Source organism: Jatropha curcas, chromosome 2 (assembly GCF_041381405.1).
Source record: "Jatropha curcas cultivar XTBG-Jc1 chromosome 2, XTBG_Jcur_1.0, whole genome shotgun sequence".
Taxonomy (NCBI): domain Eukaryota; kingdom Viridiplantae; phylum Streptophyta; class Magnoliopsida; order Malpighiales; family Euphorbiaceae; genus Jatropha; species Jatropha curcas.
The window spans coordinates 33,070,059-33,082,449 of record NC_143152.1 but is presented as its reverse complement, the minus strand read 5'-3'; the positions used below and the strand labels follow the sequence as shown (position 1 = coordinate 33,082,449).

The 12,391-nt window shown below is 34.8% G+C and overlaps 3 protein-coding genes across 3 annotated transcripts; 2 read left to right on the top strand and 1 right to left on the bottom strand.

Annotated features, from left to right (window-relative positions):
* Positions 1-1,466: 1,466 nt before the first annotated feature.
* On the top strand, positions 1,467-4,521 carry UMAMIT25 (nodulin MtN21 /EamA-like transporter family protein). Its single transcript, XM_012233463.4, has 7 exons — positions 1,467-1,739; positions 2,855-2,917; positions 3,062-3,178; positions 3,274-3,529; positions 3,612-3,770; positions 3,877-4,028; positions 4,119-4,521. The coding sequence occupies exons 1-7, from the start codon at positions 1,558-1,560 to the stop codon at positions 4,300-4,302; spliced, it is 1,113 nt and encodes a 370-aa protein (XP_012088853.1). The 5' UTR covers positions 1,467-1,557; the 3' UTR covers positions 4,303-4,521.
* Positions 4,522-5,030: 509 nt separating this feature from the next.
* On the top strand, positions 5,031-8,113 carry LOC105647399 (ADP-ribosylation factor). Its single transcript, XM_012233464.4, has 7 exons — positions 5,031-5,184; positions 5,875-6,035; positions 6,144-6,214; positions 7,212-7,331; positions 7,518-7,636; positions 7,756-7,837; positions 7,924-8,113. Exons 2-7 carry the CDS (start codon positions 5,888-5,890, stop codon positions 7,927-7,929), a joined length of 546 nt encoding a protein of 181 aa, XP_012088854.1. The 5' UTR covers positions 5,031-5,184; positions 5,875-5,887; the 3' UTR covers positions 7,930-8,113.
* A 1,235-nt stretch (positions 8,114-9,348) lies between these two features.
* LOC105647400 (galactinol synthase 2) lies at positions 9,349-10,633 on the bottom strand. The gene is given in 4 exon segments (NM_001308699.1): positions 9,349-9,570; positions 9,671-9,805; positions 9,889-10,209; positions 10,304-10,633. Coding segments are annotated over 4 exon segments (1,008 nt in total).
* Between the last annotated feature and the right edge of the window lie 1,758 nt (positions 10,634-12,391).

The window sequence follows — 12,391 nt, the reverse complement described above, 5'->3', positions numbered from 1 at the left end:
AGGATGCTCTTTGGAGTGGCTAATAACTTTTTTAGTCACAAATCTAAATTAAGAATTTTTCAAAATACCCACTTCTTGATACTTATCAAAATAAAAACTAACATTCTATTTTTAAAATGTTTATCTTCCACTTCGATTTTGCTTTAATGCCACAAAACCTAGTCATGCAATAATTTTTTTAATCTTTAAATTTCCCACATTCTATATTTTAAGGTAGCTTAACGTATATATTAAGGTGTTCTATACATGAAAATTTAGAATTAGTTATTTGAATAGCTTTTTATAAATGATAAGCTAAACGTTATAGGAATTAACATTTTGTAAAAGATTATTTTAAACTCTAAAACTAGTTCAAATCATATGTTATCGAATACTATAAAAAAAAATTAAAATGTTAAAAACTACTTAAAATATTGTTGCCGAACAGAGCCGAGAGGGCTAAAATACAACTTCATGGGTTTTCATAACCATCCATGTGGCTAGCACTCTGCCTTATAGCAAGGGTTTCTACGGGAAAAAAGGCATTCCCACTCAAATAAAGGCTTAAAAAGAGGAAGAAAGGAAAGGCCGTATGCTTGCTAACAAGCACGATAGCCTTGCCAACTACGTCTATCTTACTAATACTAGCTAATTAACAAGAATGTGCTTACGTATTTCCACTTCAATGAGCAAAAAATAAACCATAACCCATTATCAAATTCTAAATTGCTTCTTCTTTTTCAGTTTTTATGGCATTTTTTAATTTGATGAATTGGGTGCACAATCTTTTTTTTCTCCGTTTTTTAGCTCAAGATGCCGACCTAAGAACCAACTCCTGACTTGGCAGAGATGGTTCGCCTCGCATGCCTTATCGCCTGAGCCACCATTAATGAGTACCTTATAATGGTAAACTTTTGAACTTGCACTGTACAAGTTGAACACTACTTAAATGGACGATGAAGTGGAAATAGCTAACAGGATGAAGCAATAATTGAAAGCTTCTTTACATGGAAACTAATCCAAAGCATTTCATTACTTAAAGAACTTAAAGACGTCCACATATGAAATAATTTTGCGTAGATTTCATAATCTGTAAAAGACCGCAAACGCCATCGGATATTGCATTATTGCTTGAAAACTACAGCACTAACTTCAGAAACATGGGCCCGGATCTCGGATCCACCTCTGAAAAATGGGTCCCAAATCTTGAATTTGTGACATGTCAAAATGCAATGTGGTTACTGGAGGCTAGTGAAACGTTGTTAAGAGCTGGCAAGTTACAGACAGGACGAGACAAACCTCAAAGTAACTTTATATATATACTGCTAAAATGGCAACCACTCGGTCCATGCAAACGTATATGTGTTACAAGAGAATTCTTGAACCGTTTTTCTTACTTCCCTTTCTGTTATAAAAAAAATACAAAAATAAAAAAGAAAAGAAGAACTTTTTTGCTTCCCTTCTTCTATATATATGTGATTGCCATTTCTTGATTTCTCTCCAAGAGACCGACTCATATCTTTCTCTCTTAGTGCCATACTAGCACTTTAGTTTCTTAAATAAAAGAAAGAGAGAACAATGGATGTGGTTGGTGATCTTTTACCATTCTTGGCTATGGTTCTTGTACAATTTGGCTTTGCAGGGATGAATATTATTTCAAAGCTTGCAATGGACTCCGGCATGAAACCACTTGTTCTTGTCGCTTATAGGCAAATTTTTGCCACCATTGCCATGGTCCCTTTTGCTTATTTCTTCGAATGGTGAGTTCTTGAAATTTTACCATTCTCTTGAAAGAAACTGTGTCCCTGAAAATCCCACTTCAAAAAAAGTAATAGATGACGTCAAAATTTTGATTCTTTCTGTTTAGATGGAAGTGGTTTTGCATGTGCTATTTGTGGCTTGCTTTATGAAAATTTGGAATTAATTTGAAGATAAGTAGCTAGGGTGCAAGCAACCACTTAGTATATTCATACTGTTCAAGAACTTGGTATTCTTTTTTTTCTTTTGCGAAGAACCTTTTTATGGAGGTGGTTCTAGGATGCTACAGGAACAAAAAAAAAAAAAAATTCTGATTTCTTGAATCCATTTCTGAAATAACTAGCGATACAAAATTTTAACCTCTGTTCCTTTCTTTTTCATTATAACTTCAAGATAACAAGTGCACAATCTATCCAAATAAAGCAGGATATCTACTTTTTTTGTTTCCTTCTTCCTTAGTAACTGCAATGCGATTTGTCAAGAAGAAAGCTGTTTATCTTTAATTTATTTGGTGTTACAGAGGGAAAAAATTATATAGATCCTGTAATTCTGAATTAAGTAATACCTATGACCCAAAAGGAAAAGTGACAAAATTAGTTTAATGCACTTCTTTCAGACCTTTGCAATTAAAGACTCAAAGCTGTGTGCTGGTTGCTTGCTGAAAAAAGTTATGTTTGGAAATGGAAATGAGACTGTTAGCATTTGTGAAACCGTTCCCCAAAGCCATGCATGGCTGCCGGTTGTCAATTGTTTTCTGCATGTCAGCTGCTCTAGTGCTCTGAAATTGGTGCCTGCTGAGCTATACACTCTAGCTAGTCCAGGCGGTCAAAATTCAAAAAGCTTCTTCTTCTTCTTCTTTTCTCTTTTTTTCTTTTCTTTTTTTTTTTTTTTCATTTCACGTCAAAGCTTTTTCTTTAAATTTTTTTTTTCATTTATTTTTTAAATGACTCTGTATATTCTCCTGAAATTAATCATACTTTTCTGATGGGACCTTTACCCTGTTTTCTGATAGAAAAAAAAAATCTGAAAATTCTATGTAATTACCACCACACATACACAAAATAGAAAACCTTGGCAAATTTTTTTGATAATTTGTTATTTGGTTGCTGTGGTGCAGGAAAACAAGACCCAAGATTACAAAGGAGCTGCTGTTCCAGATTTTCATATGTTCACTTACTGGGTAAACACATCACATACGCTCTCTGTTTCAATTTTGCAATAAACAATAAGTTCTGATTCTTGATTTTCTTTGTCTTGTTACAGTAAAAAAATTTAAATTTCCTGCACAAACGACTAATCATATATATTATGTTAAACCGTTCAGGGCAACTGGAAACCAGGTCTTTTACTTTATTGGGCTTCAAAATTCTACCCCAACAATTGGATGTGCACTAACTAATATACTCCCTGCTGTCACTTTTATTCTTGCAGTTCTTCTCAGGTTGAGAATTAGATTCCTTTCGTTTTTCTGTTTCTTTGTTTAAACATTTTATATTTCAAGTTGCTCTAATTTTGTGTTTTATTTTTGATTAACAGACAAGAATCTGTTGGAATAAAGAAATTATCAGGGCAAGCTAAGTTGTTGGGTACAGCAATATGCGTAGGAGGAGCCATGTTGTTGTCATTTTACCATGGAAGTAGAATCAATGTAGGAGAGTCCAGCATTCATTGGAAATATGCAGATGATATCGGTAGTCAAAATTCTAATGATGGTTCAAAATCAAACTTCATTTTAGGCCCTTTATTTATATTGGCTAGTGCTGTTTGTTGGGCAATATGGTTTACAATTCAGGTAATTTTAATCAAAAGAAAATAAATCAAATGCTTGATTGAACTATTTGTATAGAATTTTGATTTTGAACAAACTATTGCAGGCCAAAGTAAGTGAAAAATTTCCCGCTCCTTACACAAGCACATTTCTACTGTGTTTCATGGGCAGCATTCAGTGTGTTCTGATTGGCTTTGGTGCCAATCATGAAGCAGCAGATTGGTCATTGCGCGATCCGGGTCGCCTTGTTGCAGCTCTTTATGCAGTATGTTTTCTCTTTATGGAAAAGACTTACCTATTGCTGGTGTATTTTAGTTTGTTTAATAAGTTCGATAAAAGTTTAGAACTTTATTTATTTAAAATAAATGCAGGCAATTGTGTGTTCTGCTCTAGCATTTTCCCTCACTTCATGGAGTATCCAAAAGAAAGGAGCACTTTATGTCTCAGTGTTCAGCCCCTTGTTGCTGGTTATTGTTGCTGTTCTAAGTTGGGCATTGCTTCGTGAGAAATTATATGTCGGAACGTATGTATATGCTAAAATTTATATGAACATGACCATGTTCAATTGAAACTGAAACATTCCATTGTTAATGATTATATGTTTTGTGTTCAGTGTTGTAGGTTCTGCGTTGATTGTGGCCGGTCTCTACGCAGTTCTGTGGGGGAAAGACAAGGAAATGAAATTGAAAGTTATTGAAGAAATAGAAGCAAGAAAGCAAATCAATGACCTTGAGTTGCAGCTGCCTGCAAAATCTAATGGCACTTATGGTCTTGAAGCTAAAGGAGAGAAAAAGTGAAGCAAGTTATCAAATCATCTGTTTTAATCTCCTTAATTTGAGTTTTAGTTCTTAATTATGTAATTAGATGATTACCCTTTGAAGTGTGTGGGGGGTTGTAGTTTTAGAAGAGAGTGACTTTTTGATTACCTTTTCTTCAATTGTCTTATTTTAAGAGCAATGAAATGAAGCTATTTTCTCTTTTTGGAATAAAATCAAAAGCTATAACATCTTGAATTAGAGCAGGAAGGATGATAATACTCCATCGATGAGTAATCGAACTCACCGATCTCTAAATATTTTTATTTTTTTAGAGTAAATCTATACCTTTCTCCTCTGATATGAAATTAATTTCGTTTCGAGATCAGTAGCAGCATAACCCATCTTATAGGTGGTAACAAAACTTCATTAATTTGGAATCTAGACAAAGAAATGCAGAGACAGAACCAATGCCTATATTCTTTATTTATAAAAATAATAATATGCTTATTCTTCTTCACATATTCTCCAGGAAATTGGCACCAACAATAGGAGAAAAAAACAAAAATTAAAAGTGTAAAAACGCACATTGCTTTATCCTGATTAGTGGGAAAAAAATTAGAACAAAAAATTGATTAAAAACATAAGTGGAAATAAATAATTAAAAGAGTATAGGGATGATGATTCTTCCAGTTGTATGGTCTATAATAAATTGTCATGCCCAGCCGCACCAAATCCGCTCTCACTTGCCCTAACTAACGATTAACGAGGAGAAAATCGTTTGAATCATTAACGTCGTCGAAACGGCCGTTATCTCATTTACTCATTTAAATATCGACTATATGGCCTTCCATTCATTTACCGTCCTCGTTCTCTATCTCCTTTTCGCTCTCTTCTCTCTCGATCTTGCTCCTCGACGTCTCTGTAAGTTTTTACCCTCTCTTTCGTTCTCTCTATTTCTCTGCAAGTTTATAACGTTATTTCACTTAATGCTTTTTTGCTGGATTTGTTGGTGTGTTATGGTTGATCCTAGTTTAGATCTGGATCTGATTCCTCACTTTCTATTTTAATGCTTTTATCGGTTCATTTTCATAGCTTTAGCTCTTGATTTATATTGATTTTATCATTTCGGCCATAGATCTGATGTATTATGCATATGTAGATATATGGATATCGTCATTGGTTAAAAGGAATTATCTGAATCAGCTAAATGTTGGTCTTATTGAAAAGAAATGAAATGAGAATAAGGAATGGAATGTTAAGGACAGATTGATATTGCCTTCTAATGCAGTAGAAGGAAATACAATGGATTCGTGCCATTTACACTCCTTTTCGATTGCTTTCTATTACCAAAATTTAATTTGTGAGAAATATTAGGAACCATCTCTGGCTTTAGTATTGAGCATGTATCCTAGGTGTGCGTTCCACAGATCTCACTCGCATCTTTTGAGTTCTGACTGTTTGTGCATGCAAAACTGAGTTTGAAAGATATACATATATTTCTATCTTCTTGTATTTTATTTTCTAATTTTGGTTCTCTATTTTCTTTTATTTCATTTTCTAGTTTCGGTTGGTTACGTACTTAAGATTTCTGACATAGCGTTTTGAATTCAGCTGAGATAATAAGATGGGGCTTTCTTTCACCAAGCTCTTCAGTCGGCTGTTTGCCAAGAAGGAGATGCGAATCCTTATGGTGGGTCTTGACGCAGCTGGTAAGACAACAATCTTGTACAAGCTCAAGCTTGGAGAAATTGTCACGACCATCCCCACAATTGGTATGTTTCCTCCACCTTTTTAACAGCCATGTTACAGCAAAGTAGCAGCAGATCTATTGTGATTTTGTTGTTTTAGTTGATTGAATTATTCATTTCTGCCTTCCCCAGGATTTAATGTTGAGACTGTGGAGTACAAGAACATAAGCTTCACTGTCTGGGACGTTGGTGGTCAGGACAAGGTATGTGTGCATGGCTTGGTTATATCGTAACTATTTCCTGCGGAGTATCTGATGGCCTTGTTTGATCATGAATCAAACTTGACACAGCAATTTTTAGCTCCACTATATAATGTAACATGCTAAGTTGTGCTTATGGACGGTCTTGTGCTAGTTAGATATGCTCCATTAGCACATAACAAAATCATAAGCTATATCTGCTTTAGCCACTTAATATTTTAGGCTTCCTTTCTCTGATTGAGGAAAAGCTGTGAGTTGCGTGGCAGAAATTCTATGCTTTATAAACAAAACTGCATTATCTATAGTTCCACTTGTTGGTAGTATATGTGCTTATGGACGGTCTTGTGCTGTTTAAATATTTTCATCAGCACACAACAATTTCATAAGCTATATTGACTTGTGCTATCATGTCTTTCAAGTTTTTCCTCGGCCTTAATGAGGAAAGGCTATCTAGTCTATGGCAGACAATTCATTATCTGTAGTTCCACTTATTAGTTTTGTATGTGCTTATGGACGGTCTTGTGCTGATTAAATATTTTTATCAGCACACAACAAATTCATAAGCTAGATTGACTTTTGCTGTAACGTCTTTCAAGTTTTTTCCTTGGCCTTAATGAGGAAAGGCTATCCAGTTTATTGCAGACAATTCAGTCTCTTATGATATTGCATGGTTTTAATTGGTGGAGATATAAGTGCTTGTGGATGATACTAAGCTGAACTGTATATGTGTTTTTTCTTATGTTAATCCACTTTTGTCTTGTAGTGTGTACTTCTGAGCTTAGAAATTAGCTTATTCACGCTGCTATATTCACATATACACTATTATCTCTGTATTTTCTGTTTTTCTTGTGTCTGTACTGTGTGCTGATGCCTAAGAATAGTGTGGTCACCTTTTGCTGCCGGATAGGAAATTTCTTGGATATTCTATATTGGCTGTTTACATGCATGCAACTGTTTGAAGCACCAGGTAATGGACATTCTTATTATTTTTTATGTACAGATTCGACCATTATGGAGACATTACTTCCAAAACACTCAAGGGCTGATATTTGTGGTTGATAGCAATGACCGTGACCGTATTGTTGAGGCTCGAGATGAGCTGCATCGCATGTTGAATGAGGTACGCACTAGATTTTGTAGAATAAATGAAATTCATCATTGTCTTTTTAGTTTCATTGGAATGGTTTTGCTTGATGTTCTGCATTGAATGTTTTCCTATGTCCAATGCTAGTTTTGCAAGCAAATTTATTAATAGGTTTGCTGTGCCAAGTAATGAGCATGAAATGCTTTCCTATTCTATGTGTAGGATGAGTTGAGAGATGCTGTGCTGCTTGTATTTGCTAACAAGCAAGATCTTCCAAATGCTATGAATGCTGCTGAGATTACTGATAAGCTTGGCCTCCACTCTCTTCGCCAACGCCATTGGTATATTTTGACAAGAAACTCTTTTTTTTTTTTTAAAAAAAAAAAACTTTTAACTGGTTGTTCTCTTGGACCAATCTCTATCTGTCCGGGCACACTGATTTTATTGTTGTTTATTACAGGTATATCCAGAGCACATGTGCCACTTCAGGTGAAGGGCTTTATGAAGGACTTGACTGGCTCTCCAATAACATTGCTAACAAGGTAGGATCTTGTTTAATTGGAATAATTTGGTTCCTGGGAGTTTCTTGTTTAAACCTTATTTTATTTTCTTGTTCTTATTGGTGCAGGCATAGGATATGGGTCAGTTTTCAACAATGTGAGCTGCACTCTGCTGCAAATTTGTTTATTTTGGTGTCTTCTGGATCTCTTATCATGTAATTGTTGAGATAATGTATTTCTTAGATATCAATACTGTAATAGAAATTGGCAAAATTATTCCTGTAGATTTTAAATAATTGATGATTCACCGTTCGTACATGTGCCTCCATAGACCTCCAATGTGAAATTTTTGGAAATTCCTGTTTTGATGAGCATTCATTGTTAAATGGTCTACTATGGAAACTTTTAGGGGTAAACCTAAACACAGCTACGCAGGGAAAAATCCTAATCCCATTTCCAAGCAGAGTTTTGTACGTATGACATCTCATATAGAAGATCTATTGTCTTGCTTCGGCATCTGGCTTTTTTGTTTTTCATTTGTAGTGTGAAATTGTGTAGCTTTATAATTTGTATTGGTTATTCTGGATTAAGGAAGGATTTTGACAAAACTATGTTTAGTTAATCACTGATAAGGTTGAATTGGTCTAACTCGGTCTAAGGATTCTTTGTCAGGCCCAATCCCAAAAGTCAAGTTTTGGGTTGGATAATTTTCTATATGGTTTTGTATGTGTCTTCAGTACTTTCTGAAAGTCTAGTGGTAGGCTTTGTGTTTTCCTTTGTTTCCGTGATTTGTGTGATTAAAATTCGTTTGTAAGGAAGAGAAGTAAATAGTGATTTCTATAACAGTGCACTCTGTGTGGAATGCTGTAACGAGCTTTATGGAAAAAGTCGAGGCTTTACCTAAGAGCGGCAAACTGATGATGTCGTCTACAACTAAACGATAACGATGGGTGAAAAGTTATTGCGGGCTGTGAGGCAAACAATGAAGCTTAATCGTGGTCGCAAGAGAAACGACCAGTGGAACTTGAGGTCGTTTCGGAAAAACCAAAACAAACTCGCCTAGTGTTTTTTCTTTTTCTTTTTTTTTTTTCTTTTTAAAAAAGAAGCTATCTTGTAGACCGACCTTCTTTATAACAATTTTTTGACATTTTTATTATAAACAGCTACATCTTACAAGACTGAAACTATTTTGACACATTAAGTTCTTTAAAATTACCAAATACAAGAAAATTAGCATTTACTATTTTAATTTTACTTTTTGATATAAACTTGATGAAAAATAATTAAAAAGGGAAAACAGACGGGAAATTAAGATGAAAACACACTGTTTAATTAACATATTAATTCCAAAAAAAAAAAAAGGGGGAGGGATAAAATGTCCTCACACAATAATAATAATAATAATAATAAAGAAATACCCCAATTTAATACATGGGGTCAAAGCAGAAAATAAAATGTTCTGCGTCAACAAAAATTAAAAGAAAACCCTTGATTGTATTTCCTTATATATGTACTAATAATAAGGAACTTGATAGTATAATCCACAACCACATCTAAGCAGCGGATGGGGCGTTAACATAATGAACCACCCCAGCTTCCGATAGCGCCGCCAAGAATGGCTGCATGCCACCTTCATCTCCTCCAGCAGCCGCCACAGTATTCCTGTAATCCAAAGACTCATCATTGTATATATCCCACCATTTCTGCACCAACATCTTTATGTCTTCTCTGTCCATATTCTCTTCCTTTCCAGTATACCTCCATGGCTTAGACCCCTATATATACAAACAGTCATCATTGTTAGAACCATACACTAAAATTATCTTCAGAAATTAAATTAATACATTAATTTTTTTTTTCTTTAAAGATACTTACAGCAGCACAATAGTGAACAACCTTGGCCTTGTTAACTTCAATATTCTCTGGATGGCGCCAAATTAAAGCCAAAACAAGATTATAGATTGGAGGAATGGGTTTGTAAATGTCCTTGAAGAACATGTTCAAGAAATCCTAAACAAAAATACAAGTTTTAGTATAAAATAAGTTTAAAAGGAACAAAACATCGATGGAAAGTTTTGATATTTAATTATTACCTGTTCAGCAAATGGAGTTGGAGGGGTGACTTTGAGAGTTTTCAACAGATCATCGTAAGTGGATAAACTGGGCTCATAAACAAACATTCCAGCATTAAAATACAGAGGAGGTGCAGGACCCAATTCAGCTGGCCACTTGACTCTGTCAGGGCATTGTTGGCAATAACCAATTTTGTGTTGTACAGAGTGGCTCCAGGTTTTTTCACAGTAACAATCCATCACAGCGTAAAAGTACCCATCTTGCAAGTCAAAAAGATGGTCTATATTCTCAAACACTTGGATATCACCATCCAAATATATCATCTTACTGTACTCCACAAACTGCAACAACACAGCGAAAGTAAAAATAAGAATTAAATCAAAGGATAACAAACACAAAATATAGAGGAAAAAAAACATTTTAACAGACACATACCTCCCATATACGAAGCTTGGAGTAGTTGATAACGTAATAGGCCATAGCAAACTGAGTCTGGTTCTCAGGTGGATAGACAGGCTCAATCTCTTTGACTATGCAGCCTTGAGAGACCAGAATTTTCCGATGATCTTCTGGAACATCAGGCAAGATAGCCACCACTAATGGGTATTTGCTTTTCACCTTTCTTAGTCCCTTGGCTAAGCCCACGACACCTTTGATATAATCTCCATTTCCAGCCAAGAACGTCACATATGCACAGCTAGATATGCTTGCTTGCTTTACTAGCCGACTATTAGTACTGGCGGCAGTGGTCGGATCAGGAGCCATTTCAGAAACCGAGTTTGGAAAGAAGAATTTGAAGTTTTGAATATAAAGAAAAGAGAGAAGAATTGAAAATCTGAAGTCTGTTTGTTTTGAAAGAAAACTAGAGCTCAAGAGAAAATATGAAAGATTGGTTGAGATTTTGGTGATCAGTTGGGTTGATGGGTTGGGGTTATTTATAGCGTTCATGGAGTGGAATAATTTAATCGTGGTGGGTCCAAAAGATACGAAAAAATAAAAGAAAATTATTAAAAATTTAATATTTCATCTGGGCTTGGAAAGAAATCTCTGCATGGATCAAATCCATAATAGACGGTTAAGAGACAATCCTGGAATTGGACGGTGCAAGAAATCGCCGATGATATATTATCCATGGAATATACTACAAGATCCTTTTGGTCCCACAAATCAAATACCCCTTGACTCTCATTCATTTACGGTTAGGTTTAAGGGTATTATTGTTATTATCTACATTTTTGAGGTTAATGTTCGAATAGGACAACCTATTATATTAAAAAATGGAAAAGTAAACAGTGGGGATAAAAATATAAAATTTGTATTTACTACCGCCAAAAAGGGCCCTACAGCAGTATAGTAGCACTGCAACTTCTAGAAACTAAACACGAAAGTCACACGGATTGAAGCCATGCAGGCAAATATAGCCACATGGCATTTCCTAGGAGCCTGTCAGACTTTAGTAAGAAGAGTACACGTACGAGATTAACTAACTAAAAATGACGTAGGGTCCACCAGAAAGGAAATTGCCACGTACGTTATGGGTGTCATACGTGGAGGACCCTTTTGCTCCAAATTTAGGGACCCTATGAGTCGGGCCCACAAATATCTAATGCGTGTCGTTCGCAAGGGCTACTGTTTTGGCAAGTGTCAGTATCTAATTACTGGGACGGTGATCCGTCACGTGGCAGGAGGTTTAGGCTCAAAGAAGCAACGGTAGACTGCTCTTTTTTTCCACTTTTATAGTTTAGTTAGTTGGTCGAAAATGGGACCCCCATTAATTTAGTAGCGGTTATGAGGTATGGTAGTTGAGAATTAGCAATGGACCGACATTGAGTTTGGATAATGTTTTGGACTTCATGTAATTTTTCGGTTTGATTAAGATTACCATTCACATATCTTCTACACTAAGAATAGTCCAATTTGAGTAAGGTTTAGTTGTGAGGATATATTATTCTAAGGACTAGAATATAAGACTGACTTAATAGTCCAAAAATCACTTATATTTTAGGAAAAAAAAAATATTTAAACAGATTTCTACTTTAATATTTTTTAAAAAAAATATCGAACACAAGCTTTTAAAAATTTTATTAATATTGAAAAATGTGTTTTTTTTTTTTTTTTTTTGCGTGGAATGGAGAATTAATAAATATGATACGCAAGTTGATCCAAAGATTATGGAGATTTGTTGGGATTATTACAAGGCCTAACGTCATTAGTGTTTCATTAATTTGGGCTTCCAAACCACTAATTAATCACTTTATTGCCGGGATTAACACTCGGATTAGTCATTCAAACAAGGAAGAGTCGTTATAATCACTACTATTTTATTCAATAAAGGCCCCACACGTAAACTCTCTTTTTTTTTTTTTTTTAATTAAAGCATTAAATATTATTGAATTAATTTCAATTTAAGGAAAATTACTACAGGATAAATGAGTTCCCACTACTGAATTAATTGAAAATCTATATATTTATATAAATTCCGTTTAAAAACAAGTTGTTTTTTTACCCCTTTTTCCTCTATGT